At 40.8% G+C, this 21,619-nt stretch overlaps 1 protein-coding gene across 1 annotated transcript in view; it reads right to left on the bottom strand.

Moving 5' to 3' along the window:
- LOC113007558 (TSC22 domain family protein 1-like) overlaps positions 1-20,669 on the bottom strand; it is a 39,854-nt gene extending 19,185 nt beyond the window's left edge. The window contains exon 1 of the mRNA XM_026144239.1: positions 17,266-20,669. Coding sequence (XP_026000024.1) covers positions 17,266-19,883 — 2,618 coding nt within the window. The 5' untranslated portion in view covers positions 19,884-20,669. The remainder of the gene's footprint in view (positions 1-17,265) is intronic.
- Between the last annotated feature and the right edge of the window lie 950 nt (positions 20,670-21,619).

Here is a 21,619-nt window from a genome sequence, read left to right as displayed (position 1 = left end):
GTTTGCCTTCTACATATTGTTGCTTCTCTCCCATCCCCCCTTTTGCTGCTACCTGCAAACTAATTTTAACTGTGGAAATACAAATATAAACACTGAAGGTTCAGGGAGCAGCAGAATTGATCAGTGATGGATCACTGAGGAAATTGGGTGCACTAAGATCAATAATGCTTTGGTCTTTCCAAATCCCTTAGGCTTCTTCAGAACAACAAATGCCTACCAACAAAAACACAATGATACAAAAATGTGTCTTTGTATCTGTTTCTTTCTTTTTTGTAATGTAGGGGAAACAAAATGTTGCTATTCAGTTTTTCTTTGCCTAGCATCAGCTGACAGAAGAGGAGCAGCAGATCAATAACTGGAAATGTTAAGCTCCAATCCCTGACCCAGTTTCCTCTTTGTACTCATGTAAGATTACAAGTGAAGACACGAGGACGGAGCACTGAGTGGATTAGCCAATGATAGCGCCACCGTCACCGCACCTAAACCCCTGACGACAGCGGAGCTATCATAAGCGCGGCTTAATGAGAAACCAAACAACAAAATGTTGTTTCCTGCAAGCTCTGTCACGCCACTTTCACTAAGACGACCCTTATCTGGATATTTCTGTTTTTGTATCCAGCTTCCTCTCAAAAGGTTAACGAATATAAATGTCCAAGCATAGCTACAGAGACAGAGTCATGTGATAACTATGAGAAGTATTCTCCGACTAATTACAGCTCAACAGTGCCAGCTAGTGAAGCTAGGAGGCGTTGCCATATATTGGTTGGTACATATACTGTTTGTAGCTTGTCAACATGAGGATCAGATAAGTGAGTCTGGGTAGCTGCTTGACTGCAAAACTATCAAAAAGATGATTCATAAAATACTGTCTGATTTACCAAAAAAGCTAAACAAACAAGAGATCTGCAGCAAAGTGGAAATAACAGCCCAAGCCCAACACAACCACATAGCTTTTACTGTAAAATCAAAAAATGACAATAAAACATCAGCACCACCCTGCGGCGACAACCAGGATGCAATTTAACTTTTCTCCTGTAACTTCTTGAGAAAACTGGCCTGAAAACACCAGGGTCTCATCATCTCTCTCATTTCTGCCTCCTCTGTCCTTCTGCCTGTGACCAGGAAATTTCATATCACTACAGCATGTTGAAGCATCTCAACTCCCATAATGCATCTGTAGGAAAGACTACGTTGGCACACAGGTGGCATAAACAAACCACTTCTGGAGGATGACTCTTTAAACGACTAGTCCAATTTTCTGCCCTTCATCATGCATGCGATTACAATTCATCTTGTCATGAGTGTCATTACATTTACATGTTACATGTTCAAGTCACCATGCTGATATTTACTTGACTAAAATTGAATTCTTTGTTCCTCGTTAATAAAAAGCTGTTGTGGTGTGAGCTTTAAACATTTCTAGCCTTTTTGAAGTGGAAAAAGTGTGTGAAGAAGTGCTCTAAAAGGAGCCAAGGACTCATTTTCTGCCTCACTTGAGCTGGACTTCCTAACCTGTGGACGAGATACATCCGAGTGATATTTGGGAAATTTTTAGTAAAATCAGCAGTAAACATTGAGAGATGAACCAACACACTGCCCTCATATTAGACTTTGATCTTAACAAGTTGATACTAACAATTTATTTACAATTACACCACGAGGCACACCATAAGTGACTGTGACAAAAATACCCTATTCCTACAGTTCCTAGCCTTCCAGCCTATTACATTACATTTCCCTAACACACAGTTATAACAGCATAAAGAATTTGATAAGAAGCTGTTACAGGCATTTGTTCATTCACGAGTGTTCTGAGCATTGAGCTTAAAAGGAAATTAATTTCTCGTTGCTTCACCATTTCCTCCCATTTTACAAATATGAAATAAAATAAATAACTGTTGACTGTCACAGACCAGCAAGGCGAGGCTATACTCCTAATGCAACTGCCCGTTTGGGGATGACCAGGAGGTATTAGCTTGTGCACACTGCCATCTGCTGGTACATTCCTGCAGCCAAACTTTCTCTAATTCAGCACACTCCACACATCTTTATGGTGAATTGCTCCTCAGAGAAACAATTCAAATTTGGCATCTCACAAACTGACTTGTGAGCTGAAGTTCACCATTCTCAAAAACAAACCTTCTCTGACATTAAAAAAAACAAAACAAAACTGAAAGGTTTCTTTGATACTCCAGAGAATTAAACTGCCTGTGAAACTTTGATACTCATTAAAGCAAAACATCTCAAAAATTATAGAAATAAAAACTGCCATAAAGAGATTCTGATGTAATTTAGATTGTGATACACCGTAGGCCTGAGGCATTTTTTCTTCATTATAAATTAGTTTATGTATAAACCTAGTCAAATGACACCGATTTCCCACACATATACTAAGCCTATTTCCAGACAAAAAAAAAAAAAGATTAATGAAGGAAAAGTTTGTGGTCCTGGCTTAGACCATGTCTTGAACCAACACCTAATGAAGAGTAATCTCAGCTCTTGGCTGCTGAAAACTTATAATAATTTCCCAGATTATATTAACTATATTAACATTTCTCTTTGAAGCAGCCTCTGCTTTCCAATTATAACTAAATGAAAATACAAATAAAATATCTGTAATAGGTTAACATCGCAGGATTTAAAAATAAAACAGAATAAATAAGATGATTGTTCCCTAATGTAGACCTGCCTCCGCCTGCCCTTGTAACAGCCTCTGCTACAGTTAACAGGACAGTACAAACGCAAGCCTGTGATCTTAGACAGTTAACTGCTCATTATCTTTTCAGTCCGGTCTACATGGGAAGGTCACCTATATTCACTTCAAACACCTATCATTAATTTAGCATGAACACATAATAATAACCAGGTGAGTATATTAACAGCGAATGTCTACCAACTGTTTATATTAGGCCCCATATAATTTGCTCAGGTACTTACAGGCACTGTGAGAAAATATTAGTGTACCGTTTTCACAGCCAACCCTTCTTTTCATCAAGTCTAATCACACCTTAAAGCATTAAAGCATCCGTGCAGTAAAGATGTGCATTTCTCACATTTCACCACTCATTGTCCTCAGTCACCCCAGTGCCAGAGCTTTCCCTGCAAATTAAAATAAATAAATAAAAATCTGGTTCCCACAAAGAAAAGTCACCAGAGCTGATTTTTTTTTTCCTTGTTTTTCTTGTGGAGTTAAAATACATGTCAAATAGCCAAAGGAAAAGAAAAATGACATGAACATGCTTTAATTCTTCCTTCTTTTAAGGAAAAAACTGCAGTGCTCCTCAATCATCTGACTTTACAGGGCTTTCCTCATCTAACAGCAGAGTTGAGATTTGTTAAATTAAACTCTTTAATCTACTTTCTGGAAAAAGTGCTATGATTTTCTGTCATCCACACCTGCTCTTCTGAAAGTGTTAATCCATATATTTTATATGTAATATAAATACATTTAATATGTAACGAATAACAAGTGCTCTTGAAAAAGTGCTGTTAAAGAGACATTAAACATATTTTTAAAAACAAAACAAAAAACCCAACATTAAATGAATGGGGAAAATATAAAAGTAAATGGGCTATGAAACTCAAAAACAAGAACCATTCCTGGACCCAGGCAGGTTAAACGGAACATTTCTTACTGTAACGAGGGGAAAAGTTGATCACAGTTTGGAAAAACTGGTCTTTAAAACAAAAACAACCTCTGTTTGCTCAAAAATTGGCCATCCTGCATGTGCTGAGGAATTAAAAAAATAAAAAATAAAAAAATGTTTTACAGGTTATGAATTTATAGCTCTACTGCATTGCTTTTCCCTCCCAGCAGGACAGTTAGCTTGCCTGAAAAGGAAGACTGAAAGAAGAATGTATTTAGGACTCTTAGATTTAAATGTGCTTCTTTCAGGACTAGAGGCAGCATTCAAACCATCCCTTGACAGTCCTAGTCTGCATCCAATATGATGATCCTGGTGTCTGTTGGCAGTCGCTGCTTGTTAACCAGCAGGGGGTAGTACAGCACTGTTTACAGAGCTCAAAACTGCACACAGAGACACAGTATAGTCAGAAACCGTGCCAGTAGCTGTCAAAAGTTAAACTAAGAACAAAAAATAAATAAAATAAACCAAACAAACAGTCAATCTCTAGTCTAAAGACATCTGAAGTTCAAAATAAACTCTTGGTTTTTTGTTATTAAGTGTGTGCATCCAAGTGCATGTCAACACAGACGCACAAGTAAAAAGTATTACATATAAATATTTGTATACCTAAGTATTATATGGGAAATGGTCTAGTACAGACACTGAATTACAGGACACAGAAAAGTATCTCAGCGCTTTACTCATGCTAATAAGAGAAGCAGCTGCCAGGACTTTTGGGGGGGGGGGCCTCCGGCAGCGTAGAGCTCCAGCAGCGTAGAGCTCCAGCAGCCTTCCTCATTCAGCCACAGAGCATAGAGAAAGGGATTAGCTCACACAAAGCCAGAGTGAATGAATATTGAAGCCTATGGGAAAGCACCCTGACTGACTGAAACTCTCACATCACCACAGCCAAGCAGACAAAGTATCAAACTGCACTAGCCTGAGATAACCCAACACTGTTTAGCTTTGGTATTTATAGATAAGCCTTTTATTTTAACTCATTTCCAATCAACAGGATTCTTAAAACATTTCTCTGCTGGCATCCATCCTTTTTCAACTTGTGGCAACTGCCTTAAACCAAGAGTTCAAACAAGTCCAAAAGAATTTCTTGCACATAGTGACCATGTTTAATAGTAACACCCACCATTGTAACAGTAAATATATGACAAAATACAGAAAAGCACAACAGGCCCATTTAAAGTGGCATAGCTCTACCTCCAAAAACCTAAAACGTTTGCCGATTTTCTCATAACAGCAAACTGATTATCTATCATTGTTCTGTCACAATAACAATATTAAGGCTGTTCCTGCTACTACTTCAGTAGTTATTTAAACAGTCCAAACGTAACAAAATGCTCACAAAACATTCAAAAACACACAGTCAAATGGACAAAGTTAAGCACTGGCCACACAAATATTACATGAATGTGTTTCACAAGGCTTCAGTCACATTGTGATGTCAGTTTACCTTGGACAGCAGAAATAAAATATTTTCAACATCATATTGCAGAATTTTTACTTCTTACAGCTGTCTTTAACCTCGCTCATTTGTATCACAGGAGAGACGAGTGGTACTGTCCGTCGAACCTGCAGCCCCAGTTAGTGGCAGATAACTTCTACTACCCATTAAGACTTGTAGTAACAACACCACAGCAGCTCTTGCAAATGTCTTTCACCGATACTTGATACACTTGTTTTTCCAAGCATGCTTAGTCATTCCTTTAGAACAATTTAAAACAATAACAACTGTTGGTGCTGACTAGCATGGGCAGAAACATTTAAATTTCAATGAGCTGGGCACACCCATGATGACAATCAAGTGATAAATGTAGTGATTAATACCCAACTTGTCTTTTCTCTACACAGGATACAACACCATTTAGATGCGTCATGACTTTTCAAAAATGAAATCCTGATACAGCTTCACTAATTACACCAGATATCGTGAGTAGTTGTATAATTGTTACTTTGGTGTTTACAGACCACCTCCATTTTAATTTGTTATACAATAGCATCATTGTTATTATTTGTTGTAGGTTCCCCCCCCCCCACATTTTCTCGATACATTGCGATAAGATTGGGTTGTTACAATATCATAGTTTTACATTCACAATAACAGAGAACTTCACATATCTCATAGGATCCAGCAACACTATAGAAAATGATTTGAAAATAGTCTGCAGGAATGATGAGAGCATCAATCGATGGAGAAAAAACAAAAGCCTCACAACTATCAATAACTATGTCTCCGTTATCCTGGGATGACCTTTGGTAGCTGTGCTGTTCGGCTAAGAGCGAACAGAGACATAATGACAGCAGCAGAACAAACACTATGAAACACATGGAGTACAAAGAGGAAGCAAACTTACGCCTATAGCAAAGTCATGCACTGCATTTTTGCTTCTACATGTGTGTGAATGTGTGTGTGTTAAACTCCTGCAGCTGACTGGACAGTGCTCTGGCCACAGGAATGCCAGCCATGATTCAGCACATTGCCTGCATGTTTAGGGGGGATGACAGTGGCGGCCCACTAAAGCCTAAAAATAAAAATGCGTGACTGAAGATGAAATCAACAGCATTTTAAAATTTATGCATACACCCCAAAAAAAAATGTCTCATATGCTGTTCGCAACAGGAGATTTAGTGTTTGTATGTTAATCCCCTTTTCTTCCACGTTTTTAATACAATAAACTTTCCAAACAAATAACTGTAACAACACAGCGTCTCTGGCACAATTTCCCCCAACAATGTACACATTTAGATAATAACAATACCACGTCGACATCAATATGCAGTGATGAATCCTGCTCTTGTTTGTAAAACAAAATCTAACTTGTGTTAGTTAAACAATACATAACAGCACCAAGTAAACTAATATTTCTCATCCTGGGGTTTAGTTCAGTCAGGATGAAACAGGATTTTGTTCACTGAATGGCCCAAAGTAACAGGAAAAGGCACATACGTCTGCGCGACAACTGAGCTTGTGTGTAGTTACCTCCAGAAATACAAGAGGTTTTGCCAGCTTTCATTTAAAACTATGGTAATCATAATGGTCAAAAACAGCATGAAAAAAATAAAAAAATAATTAAAATTTATCTGGAAAATGTTCAAGTACTCCATCCACAAGCATCACCACCACCAACTTAAACCAAAGGATAGCCTCCGAGAACCAGCTGCATCCCTGAAGTGGTGTTCAATCAGCATCTGTGAACGTACATTTCAAATCTTTAACAGCCAACCTCGCACGGTGCTTTGCTCTGCTGATGAAGTTAAAAAAATTTTTAAAAATAAATAAAAAAATACACTTTTCTGCTGAAACCACTGCTGAGCTAACACAGTGGTCATACTAAAATGAATGAGGCAGGCTTTTTTTTTTTTTTTTTTTAAAGGGAGCTATTGTTGGTCCGAACAAGTGTATAGTGTGTTTCAAAGTGTGAAAGCTTAGGGGAATGTGGGCTGGTTGGCAGCATGATGGCTATCTCTGCTGCAGCTGTTTTGAATGTAATCTTCCCCCTGGCAGTGCAGGGAGCGTGCGTGTTGTGCCCGTTGCTCATTGTGGGGAGATCAACGAGATCCCTAAAATTCACAGCACACAGCGGAAGTGACCTGAGCTGACCTGACCCAAGTTAGTCAGGTCTACTGGAGCTGGTTCAGACTACTTGAGGACACAGCAGACGGGACCAGATGGAACCAAACTGAGCAGAGTCGCTCACTGCTGCCTTTCATCGATTCGACTTTCATTTATTATTGGCACTGACTTAACAGACCTAGTGTCCAGATGTTCTGGTGGGGTTTTACAGAAGAAATCTCTCTTTGTTTAGGATTGTAACAATTACAAAGCAATCTTTTTTCTTTTGTGCGTTTTCTGCATTGAAATTTGCTTCTAAGCTCTTGCTGTATGATGGGTTTTTTTCCTCTTCAGTTGCAGAAGCATGATAGATAGCTATGGGACACTATTCACAGATTTTATTAAGTGAAGTATGGCAATTCCTGGGTTCCCTTGATAGGATTTTTTCATATTCTTGGATTAATACAGAGAATAAACTCTGTGGGAAAAATGTTTATGATGCCTGAACATTTTTGTTATGCAAGATAATCTCACCCAACTCACTTTTGCTGATCTCTAAAGTTTAACTGCCACTGACTGCACAAGGTATACCCTTTAGTTACGCATTTTATGCTGCACTTAACTTATAATTCACCCAACTGCAAGCACCTACCAGAAGTAGATACATGCCAATCTGGGTTTTAGGATTTACTCCTGTGACTCTGGGTTTTGTATTTCTTTTAAAAAGAAAAAAAAAAAAAAAGCGGATAAATCTAACATCAAAGTAGCAACAGGGAGGAAAACCAAAAACATACATATCACCTGTGGATCTTTATTTAGTAAATGCCTTTGCTTACAGACTGCCTGATTGCTTATGCTTCAAAAGTAGGGAACATATTTTCTCAAACTGTTACATCTGTAAACTTACACAAGTCAAAAGTAAAGTTAGAATTATAGTGTCAGTGGCAAATATTAGTGCTAAGGAGTGTATTGACTGTTGAGCCTCCTCACTCACAGTTCTAACTATATGAATACATAAACATTAATTTAAAAGTTAATGATCCACAGCTATCTGTCACACAGGACATAAAACTTTTTGAAACAAACAATTATCTGCACATTATTAAAATTTATACCACTGAACAGCATGTTGGACATAATAATAGCTAGACAGGCAGCATAGCAGCCTGTTAACAGCATTCAACATTCAAGACCAGTGAAGGCAAATGGAGGATAAAGAAAAGAGACTAGAGGTACCAAAATAACTTGTGACCAAAAGAGGAGCTGCATCTGCAGTTTGTCTTGTTCTCAGTTCAAAGAAGGCCCGTCTCATTTTGGGTTGTTTTGTCTATCACTGTGCTCTCACTGGGGGTCAACTCGTCCCACAGGTGAGGAAACGACGATGTGTTACACAAGGCTTACAGGTGATTTTCCTCACCACAGGTTAGTTTTTACAGCAAACTTTAAATCCAAGTGGCCTCATTCACATTAAGCAGTCCGACTTTTAACGTCTTACTGATAATCCTTGTAACTGGTCCCAATTATGTTTCTGATAGCGTCACTCCTCACCTTGGACAACTAATAACCAAACCACAGCAACCTTCTCACAAACAAGGAATTTATCAGTTTCAAAATGGATCAAAAGCCTAGATCAGTTTTGCTTTGTACAAACTAGAAATATTGTAAAGGTCAAACCAATTCTTTAGAACAATATAACTGAAAACCTCTTTCATTAGATATAAAAGCCTAAGCCCCAGACCTGTCAGATCAGAGAATCAATTACTGTTACAGGTTTCATCCAGGCTTAAAACAAAGGGCAAAATGTGCCTTTATTGTTTTAGCCAGACCACTGTGGAACAAACCTCCTCTTATAAGATTAGCAAACTTAGCTGCTTAACAGAGCTAGGGTCCCAGCGGCAGAGGGCGCTGCGAGGGGTCTAGGCATCTCCCTGGCCACCATCTCCACCTTATCCAGGGGGACACCAAGACATCCCCAAGCTACCAAGAGACAATCTCTCCAGAGGGTCCTAGGTCTTAGCCTCTTTCCACTAGGACATGCCTGAAACACCTCACCTAGGAGGTGTCTAAGAGATGTCCAGGAGGCTCTCTAATCAGATACTCGAACCCCTTAACTGGCTCCTTTCAATGTGGAGTAGCAGCATCCGTACTTCGACCTTTGCCTCATCTCTAAGGAAGAGTCCAGCCACCTTTCAGAGGAAGCTCATTTCCATCGCCTGCTTCCACAATCCCATTTTTCCTCAACCAAAGCTCATGGTCATAGATGCAGGTAGGAATGTTGATCGACTGTTAAGTTTTAGAAACACCTTAAATTTTTACTTTTTCCTTTCCTTACTCATTGCTTGGACATTTTGTTTTTGATTAATTTGATATATTTTGGACCGTTTTTTTTATCTTCTTTTTCTAAAATATAGACTTATTTAAATTAGCACTGATTTAGCAAGATGCTATAGAAAAAGTTTTTGCATTATTCTTAGTATTACAGGCAGCCTGTTAAGGACAACTCTATGGCCCTTTGAAAAATACTGTTAACAAAGCCAAAGAGCCATTATTTATGGTTTTGGTTGTCTGGTGGTATTTTTGTCCACTTATAAAAGCACTTTCATGCCACTATAAGTCATACACTCATGACAGGGGGGAAAAAAGTGTGACTCTAAACCTAAATAAGCATTTGCTTAAATAAAAACTTCATTAGCAATACAATGTGAAACCACCAGAACCTTAAAAAAAAAAAAAAAAAAAAAAAAAAAAAGACCATAATTACAAACTTTTGATCACATGTTCCCTTACTGCCATATTTACATCAATTTCAGTCCAATCGTATTCAAGTATTCAAGCTATAATCACTGTTGGTACCAAGTTTTTGTAATTATTATGAATTACACTGTATTACCCCACTATATCCTTGTTATTATCAGGCTGTAATACACAGTGAAAATATCACTCAAATCTGAAAAATCCACACAGGGGCCAAAACCTGGGCAGGTATCACATTTTTTTGAGCAGTTAGAACAATCTCCGTGACAAAGTGCCGTCACAACAAATGGCCCAAAACTGCTGTAACGTTCAGCCGTGCTCTCTTTATATAGCACTAAAGTGTTTCACTACAAGTAAACAGCAATTGTTGTGTGTTATGCTACTGACACCTCCCTCAATCCTACCACACATACAGACCGAGCCAGAGAGCACCAGAAAACAACAGAGCAACAACATGCTGTGTATGAGCAACAGAGGCAGCGAGAGGGAGGTCTCGCTGAGTATTTACTATCACTTTTTAACCGGGAGGTGAAAGTATGAATGGCAGAAGGAAACTGAACACTAAGATTGTTCAGGGGGGACCAGAAGTTAGCAGAAACCCTCTCAGCGCAGTTTACTGTCTTAGTCTTCTGCTTTGCTGGTGTTCTCTGCTCAGATGCGTCATTGATTTTGTTTGTGTCTGCCCCGTTCTTGCTGATGGTTTGTTTTTTCATCAATAAACAGGACTGTTTCACTTAAGAGTGTGGTGGGAAAACTAATGGCCTGTAATGGATTGTGTTTTTAGTGTGCCTTTCATCTGAGAAAACTGCCCTCCCAACCTGAACATGCTCACACGGGGACAATAGGCTAACCTTCGTGACAAACAGCTCCATCTATTATTATTTTGTTTCCTCATTATAGAGAAAAAAGTTACACTGCTGCCTAATTCCACAGTGGGTGCATTATTATAGAGTGGACTGAGTTTGTTGGGCCATAATAAATTTAACAAAAGCTAATTCTTGCTCGCTAAAGCTAGTTAAATATTAACTAGCTTTAGCTTATATATTTACATTCTTGCTAGCCAAAGCTAGCAAGAATGTAAATATATAAGTTACCTCACACGCTGGATTCATAAGAGGTCTCATTTTCCCCCCTCTTCAATCCAAAACTTTTCATACCTCCAGCAAATATCTTTTCATAGCCCAAATATCACAAGTGTTGCTATCAACAAAATAAAACGAATCCCTACTACTCCATTTAAATAAATAAACCAAGCATGTGGAATAACATCAGAATTTGCAGAATCTCCAAAGACGTCACCACAAAATTAAGGATGCGCTGACAGTGAAATTCAGTGAACATACTGAAGCCAACTGCCAACACAAAGAAGAATCTTTAAAGAGAAAGACATGCTTTCTCTATGCTTTGCATTATCTGAACATGTAGGTAGAAAAATAATGTTGCAGATAAACATCAACTGAACCAACTGTCGCATTCTTGTAATTTTGGGAAAGTTTTAAGGTTTCAAAATAGGACTTAAGAAAATAACAGGTGGCATCGCAGCAGCTATGTCCATCTTTAAACACTGCAAGGATCTAGTGAATAGATAGACATGAATGAAAAGTCCCAACCCTAATGACGTCACTCTTCTTACATTTGACTTGCTGGGAAACTTATTGCAACATTACTATAACATGTGATGATTATCATCATCATCATCATCATCATCATCTGCCCGTTAGCTAGACGCAACATGTATTAGTGTGTATATACATTAAAAAAAACAAACAAAACAAACCCTGCATTCTCAATGAGAAAGTAGAAATATTAAAATAAATAAATAAAATAAAAAACTAGCACTAGTGTGTGTGTGTGTGTCTTTTTTTTGTGCTTCTCCTGTGTTATAGTGTCACACTAATTTGTCTCTTCTGCTTTGCTCACTGTTAGCATAATAGAGAAGCAGACAGGTTAAGTGAAGATTAACACTACTCCACTTGACATACACTTGTGTACATCATTACCGTAAGTGCAATGAAAGCTTCCCCACAGATGTTAATCATTCTAAAACCAAAAGAGACATTGACCTTAACGTTTGACATTATAACAATCCCTAAAGCTTTGCAGCCTTGGCAGGGAACCTAATACAGACCCAAGTATTAGTCCCCCACCAACTTTATGTTACAGGACAAGATTTCACCCATAGTCACTGCCTGAGAGAAAAAGCACCTTTCTAGACAATGAGGGCCAAACTTGGCACTTCTAGATTCTCAAAACATTCTGGCCTGGCTGGTAGAATATGTAGGTTGCATATGCCAAACTACACAGACAGGGGTACCTCTATCACAAATTCTAGCTAACAGAGACTGGTACAATTGACCATAAAATAATCTCTGTCTTCAAGAAATATAACTTGCCTTTTCATTTTGATGGTTGCATCCACAGACGCGCAGAGATATGGGGCAATTGAGAGGGAAAAAGAGGCAGACATGTCGAGAGCAAGTTGATCAAAGCAAGTCAATAAACTGTATATCCAGGCATTGATGGGATTCTCATTTCCCAGTGGGTCCTTTAGTGAAATTACAAGCAATACTGCTGAGGTGAGACAAAGGCACAAGAGAAATGCCAATAATAGTTAATAAACTGACCATTTTAATCTCAAAAAAGCAAGAAAACAAATAAAAAGGAGGCTCAAGTAGAGCAAAGTGTAATTGATGAATTGCCTCATTAAAGCTAAAACAAAATCAACAAAAAAAAATTGTGTTACAGTGGTGTGAAAAAGTGATTGCCTGCCAGAAAACATCTTGATTATCGCCAAGACTTGGGAAAATAACCCTGGACTGACAAGACAAAAGTTGAACTTTTTGGAAGGTGTGTGTACCATTATATCTGGCATAAAAGTAAGAGCATTTCAGAAAAGGAACATCATATCAACAGTAAAATATGGTGGTGGTAGTGTGATGGTCTGGGGCTGTTTTGCCACCTCAGGACCTGTAAGACTTGCTGTAGTCTGCTGTCTACAAAAACATCCCGAAGGACAATGTCTGGCCATGTGTTCGTGACCTCAAGCTGAAGCGCACTTGTTTTCTGCAGCAGGACAAAGATCCAAAACAAACCAAGTCCAACTCTGAATGGTTTAAAAAATAAAATAAAGACTTTGGAAAATCTTGAGATGCTGTGGCATGACCTTAAAAAGGCATTTCATGCTCAAAAACTCTCCAATGTGGCTGAATTACAACAATTCTGCAAAAATTCTCTACAGCACTGTAAAAAACTCATTGACACTTATCACAAACACCTAATTGCAGTTGTTGCTGCCTAGGGTGGCCCAACCAGTTATTTTTCCACATGAAGGATTGGATTTTTGTTTTCCCCTTAATAATAAACACCTTCATTTAAAAAAAACTGCATTTATACTTGTGCTATCTTTGTCTAATATTTCAAACTGTTTGAGGATCTGAAATATTCAAGTGTGATAAACACCCCCCCTCAAAAAAAAAAAAATAATAATAATAATAATAATAATAATAATCAGGAAGGGGCTAACACTTTTTCCACACCACTGTATATTCATTTCTGACCAAACTTTTACAGCTTGCCAATCTACAAAACCTCTGGTCACAAGACTCAAATACACACAAATGTGAAGTCTCACCTCACGAAACCACTTCCTCACATACAGGATGAGCCATGAGCGTGGGAGCATGCCAGGTTTTACTTAAAGTTCTGCACACAGGAACATTTGACATTCTGTTTTTAATCACTATTAGCTGCCAGTAAACCCCAGCAGTGGCATCCTCACACTCACTCACACACCTCATTAATAACTCGCAGGACAGACTCAGGATATGTACAACAGACAAGCTCCCTCATTCAAAGAGACACATGCAGACAGATGAACTGGCACTCTGAGGACACCTAACTGTTAGCTTTGGCTCCGGAGGGGTTCGTGAGGACAGGGTCATCCCACATAACAAAAACTGAAAATTTGGTCATCAACAGTCACAGAGAAGACCACAGGAACTGTCCAACCCTAAATACAGCTCACAGATTCCCTGTTCACAACATACTTGTACACATATTTCTACCAGACAGAGAAAGCTAAGAAAAAACATCTCAGTGACAGCCTCTGCACAAAATGACCATAATGTTTCAGCAGAAATTTAAAGTTAGAACAGTCATTCCTCTGTTACTGCAACTAACGTTAGGGCAACAATTCAATAACAGTGGGCAGGAACTGTTAGTGACTGTTAAAAACATAAGTGTTTCAAAACTGTGTGTCCAAAACACAAAAGGGCACGATGCCACAATGTTAAGCCAGACCAATGAGCAAAGCAGTTCCTATGTTATCTGACATGTGGTCAGTTCCTCTTTTGATTGCAGTTTAACAAAGGGCACTTCTGACAGCCCATTTTTCCCCAAATGACCACTGAGACCACATCAAGTGTTTCTTTGTTGTTTAAAACTCAGCATAAATTTGAAATTCTATTTTGAGAATGAAGTTGAAATGCTAAGAATAAGGTCAGCTTCCACACTTACCCTTGTTACCACTCTATTTATGTTCCAAAACAGAACTGAATTTCTTGTTGCCAAAAGACATTTTCAAGTATCATGTCACTAATTAATCTGCATAAGGCCTTTTGTAGAGGCTCTATATCTTGGGGCAACCTTTCTCAAAAGTCCAGCTAAGATATCTAGCTCCTGTAATACTGACCATGCAACCATTTTTCTTTAGGTGGAGAGCCGTGTTGCACTGGTGGCAAGGCTGCTCAATCATTGTGGTCATTATTGTAATCTTGATTATTCAATAATTTAAAAACCATGCAGTTGATCACAACTGCTGTTCATTTTTTGTCTTGGTAATAAGTGATGCTTTTAAATTAAGTTTTATTTTAACCCAAGAGGGTTGTCATTTAACATAACTTTACATAGCAGTTTTGTAATTAATAGATTAATTTACTGTGTTTTGTCTGCACAAGTCCAAATATAGAATCACAAGGGAAATACCTTTCTTGAAGTATGCCTGTTATGCAGTCACGGAAGTGCATTACTTTTGTCAGTGAACATGAAAGAGAGGCAGAGATATCAGTAATACAAAAAAAAAAAAAAAAAATCTCAGGTTCACAATTATTTGTGAACAAATAATTGCTTAGATGATTAAAAGCTGCTGCCTTCAGTAATTTGCAGCAGAAATACTATAAATTAAAAAACAATAATCATTGGATTTCGAAATTACTTTTGCATTCATTTTCACACCACCACTTTTGAGCTTTTAGGGAGGAGCCATGAAAACGAAACTATGTGGGGGAAAAGAAATACTGCAACGTTTTCATTGGTGTACAAGTGAAAAGATTATCATCAGTTGCCTGTAACTGCCTCAGTCACCAGGTCTCACCTTGTAGCTACCATGAAGGCCTCTTGAGCTGTGCGAGGTAGCTAAGCTGATGCATGGGCTTCTTTGTGGCAGCTACTCTTGTTACACAGGCTTTAAAGTCAAAAATACCTGTTAGCCCAGGTCTGAAACTCTCTCAGACCTCATGTCTCCTACCAAGCTCATATCTTTTATTCTTTTTCCCCCCTATCAATTTTTTTTTTCTTCCTATCTTCAAGGAAACTTGCTGTAAAAAGTCTGTTTTCTGTAACTGTACAGTGTTGAAATTACTGACAATAACAAGCAGCATGTTAAATAACTGAGCTTAACCAACAATTCGGATTATTATTTTGCCATAATCATTATTTTGCCATAATCAAAAAGCCTTAAGTTAAACTAATTTCTCATGTTGCATTAATGTACAGTGCCGGTTATCTGTTGGGTTAAAGTTGTTGCCAAGTTACCTGTCGAATGTCGGGCCCAGCGTCCTGGACCCACTCTTTGTCTCACTTTAGTTGTAAAGAAGCACAATGTTAGACAGGGCAGGTAACAGCCCTGCAAACCAGCACAGTTCTGTTTTATTTTCATCTGCAAAATGTAGGCCGCATCAAAGTAAACTCGCTTAAAACCACCTGACCGGAGACATGTTTATTTACACTATGCACAGGTGTTTGCAAGCACAGAAGGTAGCTCGTCCTAGCACTGTTAATGTTAGCCACACAAGCCACTGTATGGTGCAGACTGACTAGTCTAAAAGTAAGAAAACAGAGTCAAAATATTACCACTACCACTGATAGCAGGTAAACTAGACAGAATGAGTATAATTCACAGAGATAATCTGTAAGCAGGGCTTTGGTATGAGTGCTGATTAAAGACAATAATCCACCTGATCCCACATAGATTTCAAATTCCTCAGAGTTAAACATCATGTGATAAAAACAGTCACCCTTTAGTATCTACCCAGCTGACCCATAAAGGCAACCCCCCCCCCCCCTCCAAAAAAAAACAAACTAACATAACTTCCATGTTACCCTCCACATTCCCAGCTGTACCTGGCATCACTTCGCTAAGCGCTGACTGAGACTCAGATATGCTAAACATCCCTAAAGCTATGAGGGCAAAGGTGACAGTAACACCAACATATTCGTAAGACTTCAGATTGTTAGGGGTGACGGAAATGAAAGCAAGTCCCTCGTGCTGCACAGTGATTAAAATTCCTGTCTAACCTCAAAATATGTTCTTAAAACTTCTTGAGGAATTTCCAAAGGATTTCAAGTTTGCCAGTAGCAGAGAGAGAGAGGGAAAAGGCTCTTAATGAAATCGATAAGCTTTCACTGAGGAAAAAAGGAGCCATGTGCCTTCATTTTCATGTGAATAAGCAACCTGGCAACTCTTGTTTCTTTCCTAAAGACGAAAGGGCATTTCAAGACTTGCTTTGACTACAACACAAAATTGACAATGGCTGTCAGTTTATTTCATACCTGTCTTATTCTATTGCTTATTAAGTCATCGACAACTGCTACTGTAATTTCTGCTTTTCAACAACAAAATGTGCTGAGAGTCTCTACAGGGAACTGTGCGCCCAGCAGAAAATGTGCCCTGTAAGGCAGACAGCCGGGATTTCAAGCAGGCGGGCGGGTGAGGTAAAATGTTGAATCACTGCAGCCACTTGATAAAGACAAGAAACGTCACATCCAGCTGAGCCCTGCGTTGTATCCCACTGACAGAGGACAGAGAGAGTGCAGCAGCTTGGCCTCTGTCGGCTGGTGATCTAGGATAACAACAACACTTTTCTTCCCTCACAGCTGCAACATTAAACAGTGAACTCATTCAGCTTCAAACAGACTTAAAATGCTGAGTACCATCACACAAAACTCTTTTTTTAATACAAAACAAAAAGAAAGCCATAAACCGTTTGCAGATAATCAAACAAATATAAGTGAGAAAAGTATAAAAATGAAGTCTCTTACCCATCCTCTTCTCCATCTACAGTCTTGAGACCAGCTGGTGCTGTTAAGGCACTGGCGGTGGCAGCGTTGCCCTCAGTTTCCTGACCATGGCCAGTGTTGGATCCAGTCTCTCCCCCAGACAGCTTGGGCAACCCCAACAAACCCGACTGATGCTGGAGGAGCAGCCGCTGGGCATCTTGCAGCTGAGTGGTGGTGAAGCTCGGCAGACTGGCATACAGGGCGCTGGCCTGTGCAGCGTGAGCCAGGGCCTGGGCACTGCTGTGGTCATGGGTCAAGCTCACAGAAGACGGCTGGCTATGGGGAACTCCCTGCGGGGGCATCCGAGCAGTATTCCCAGTGTTGTGAGATTGGGGTTGGGCCTGGGCCTGGTGATCGCTCTGAGGGTTGGGGGGAGGCACACTTGGTGCAGACGCCTGGCTCTGATGGGCCGCTGTTGGCAGCTGGGTGCTCAGCCCTTGGTTTTGGATTTGTGTTGGGAGTGACTGCGGCTTTTGCTGCTGGCAATCCAAATGGCCTGGATGGCTCTGAGGCTGCTGGCCAACACCAGCTACCCCGACATGAGAGGACATACTAGAGGTGGTAGACTGAAGAGAGTGGGGCTGCTGAGGACCTCCCATCATATGGCAGGCTCCGTTAGCCATCCCAGCAGATGTGGCTCCAGCTTGGTTGGACAAAGGCTGGGAAGCAGCAGCAGAATGAGGGATGCTTTGCTGCAGCTGTGTGTACTCAGGTGGCCTCATCGACATCGTGTGTGCTTGGGGGGCAGCAGCTGGCTGTTGTGGTAGGGTGGCATAACCCATCTTCTGCTGCTGAACACCTACTGGGGGTTGATTAGCAACTGCCTGGGCATAAGTGAGCTGCTGCTGGGACACAGCAGTGAGTCCCATGGTGGTCTGGTGGCTCGGCATGGATGGAGGCTGATGAACGTTTGTAGGTGCCGAGGGGGCCGCAATAGTTTTATCATGCTGTTGGGGTTGGGTGTGAGATACCCCCATGCTTAAACCGCTGGGGAGGATTCCTTGAAAGCCCTGAGGAGGGGAGTTGTAATCCTGTGCAAGCTGTGGTCCACCAACATCTCCACTGCACACATTCTCGACATAATGGCTCAATGTACTCATAGTACTACTCACAGAACTCCCACTTGTGCTTTCTCTCTCCGACCCCCCAGCAAAGCTCTCAGAGACAAACTGTCGTATGCTGTGGGACCCAGGATCAGAAGAAGAAGTGGGGGCAGGAGCTGGGGTGTCCTTATCATAGAAATCAGTGCAAGTCCATCTGCCCTTTTTGAAGGGCTCAGAGTTAGAGTCCAGCTTCACCACTCTAAAGCGAGAGCTTGTGGTGGTGGCCACCACAGGGGCCGCAGGAGCAGTTGATACAGGAGCTGTGGTTGCAGCTGTAGCAGTTGCACTCACAGGCTGCTGCACAGCTGATCCAACTCTTCCATGGAGCCCGCTGGGGAGCCCTACGCCTCCAGAGACACTCACAGCAACAGTAGTTGTAGCAGTCATAGCAATGTTGGAGTTTAAGTTTTGGTGTTGCTGGATCATGCTAGTGGGGGCCATTAGGTTGCTCCCCGCTGGAGCAGCAGCACTTTCTCCTCCTCCACTCCCTCCACTGCTGCTCATCACATTGAGAGGATAGCCGCCACTGCTAGTGCTAGCACTCGTGCTGATCCCCCCTCTCACAGGCACGTTGGCAGAGCTCAACATATTCACATTACTAACATTGCTGGTCTGGGGATTAACTATGCTAACTGTATTGCCAGCAGCAGAGCTGTGCATTCCAGGGATAGATCCCGGGACTGCAGTCCCCGTAGGCTGAGTGGGGATACTTGAAGGAGCAGCCTGGGAAACTCTCTCTTGAGGGCCGCCCATATTAGAAGGCATTTTCTGGGTGACACAAGGTAAAGCTCCAGAGGTGAGACCAGACGCGGTGATCCCGGAGCCAGAGGACAGAGGGTAGACCTGGGCATGGTTAGGATGTGGAGGATGTTGATGGTGTACAGTCCCATTCACCATGGCTCCACCGTGTTGCTTCTGTGCCTGGTTCAAGGTGTGGGGGTGTGAAGGCTGATTTGGAGAGACTGCTCCAGGGGTCTCCGCCTCATGGAAATTATTCAACGTCTCCTCTGAGGAGCTTCTCTCTGCTCCAACTACATCATTAGCTCGGGAGAGGGACACATCCAGAATCTCAGAAGACGACAGATCCTCAGTATGGGACTCATCCAGGTCGTCGTAGCTCTCAGTATCCTCTGCAATGCTGTTATTGGTACTAACAGATACCTGTGCTGGAGTCACACTTGTGATCTGGAAACCACTCTTCTTTTTTATCTGAGCTCCAGTGGACTGTGTGGGCTGGGGCTGGGAGAGCAGATTTAGGCTGTGGGGGGGAGGAGGATGATGGGGACCCGGGGAGGATGAGCCAGCAGGAGGTTGAATCAACAGGGAGGGCGGGTAGTCATCGCCTGGTACGTGGCTGTTATTAACCACCGGGTTAGCTGATGTTGACAGCCCGGGGCCGCTCCCGCTACCAGTGTTGCTCCCCCTTCTGTGAAAGACAGCCTGGTGCGCCATCTTTCTAACACTGCCAGAGTCTCCTGCAGGGTCCGGATGATGCATTTCGAGAAGATCCGGGTGGTAGTTGGTCTCTGACAGTATGCAATAAGGCTGCAGCTCGTTAAAGGCGCCGTTTTGACAAAACTACGCTCAACAGACAAACGACCAAAAAATTATCTAGAAAAAAAACAATAGATATTTCAACGAAGTGCGCAGATATGAGGCAAAAGTTGTGCCGATATTTACACCCTTGTCTTCTTTCACTCGCTTCGGCGTTATCCTAGCGAGGCAAAAGAAGCTAGTGACCGCTAGCGTCAGCTGATGCCAGTTCGCCGGTTAACTACCAGAGCTGTCCGTCTGCGCCTTTATTAAACACAAGCTAACATTTCTGTATGTTTTGTTGAAGAGAAAAAGACGCCACGCTGCAATGAACACAAAAAGCGGGCAAAAAGCTGCTGAGTAAGTTAGCGTTATATTAAAAGCTAGCTAGCTGCCACTCTCCATCACCGGCTAGCTAAACACAAACTCGGCTGTTTAAACTGCTGGGTTTTTGTATTCTTATTCTTTTAACAAGAGGAAACGAAGTGAAAGCGAGCCACCTTTAATCCGCAGTTAGAAGCTTTAAAAGGCGAAACACTTCTAATAAAAGCGCCGTACACGGGTTAAATCCATTCCTCTGGGTCCTCGTTTGGGTTTTGCTGTATCACTGGTCCGCCCCGGCGGTAGCGTCGTTCAGTATGGAGCCTCCCGCACCGCTGCCGTGGTCTGCGCTGTCTGTGACGGGGCCGGAGGGGAGGGGTGCGCAGTAATATGGCGACCGCGCATGGCCGCTGCTGCCAGACATAAAGCAGTCTGGGAGAGGCGGCCACGAGCTCACGTCAATATCCACGAAGCGTGCCGGAAAGTGCCGAGCCCAGCCGCTCCCTCCGAAAACCAGTTTAGGGCCATCACAATAGATTTTGTTGGTCTTTTTGAACCAGAGGAAATCAGTATGGAGTCATTATAGTTTTGTAGTTTCTCATTACTTTAAAAGTTTATTTAATTTTGAGTTTTTTTTATTTTTCATTCAGTTTAGTTTCAGTTAGTTTTCAGATCGGATTTTCTTGTTTTGTTTTGTTTTTTAATTCTCTGGAGAGTACAGAGAGTACACGTTTTTACAATAAAAATAACTTTTACAAAGTCTTATAGACATCCAAAGTCTTAATTATAACATAATAACATTTTATACCAAACTAACATATTAAAGTAAGGTAATTTCATTTTTGTTTGTATAGTTTTCCAAGTTCACAAAATTGCTTCAGTTAGGTTTTATTTTTGTTTTAGAATCAGAATCAGAGAAACTTTATTAAGCCCAGAAGGAAATTGAGTTGTTGTAGCAGCATACATAAAACAGACGATAAACCATTCTTATAAAAAGTAGAAGTAGCATTACACCAGTGGTACACTGTAACAACCTTAGTCAAAAGACCCAGTATGGCTCACTCTAATATTCTTTGGAGAGTGGAAAAACCTGCAGGAAATACTCCAGTTTTATAAATAAAATGCATTACTGTTTCTGACACAGGGGATGCCAACATAACACAGGAGTGAAAATGGAAGTAAATTTAAACATATTTCTAAATCAAGGGAAGTTTTTTGAATTACAAAAACACAAAATACTCTTGTTTAGTTGAAAAAAAGTATTTAGACCCTTAACTGAAAATCAACATCCACCTTAAGTGATGGATTACATACATGTGGAGGTATAGAGATGTCTAGGAGAGAGGGCAAGGGGCTTTTTCACCAAACTAAATCCTAGA

The sequence above is a fragment of the Astatotilapia calliptera genome, chromosome 16 (assembly GCF_900246225.1).
Source record: "Astatotilapia calliptera chromosome 16, fAstCal1.2, whole genome shotgun sequence".
Taxonomy (NCBI): domain Eukaryota; kingdom Metazoa; phylum Chordata; class Actinopteri; order Cichliformes; family Cichlidae; genus Astatotilapia; species Astatotilapia calliptera.
The sequence above is the reverse complement of the archived record's forward strand: the minus strand, read 5'-3'. Positions and strand labels throughout refer to the sequence as shown.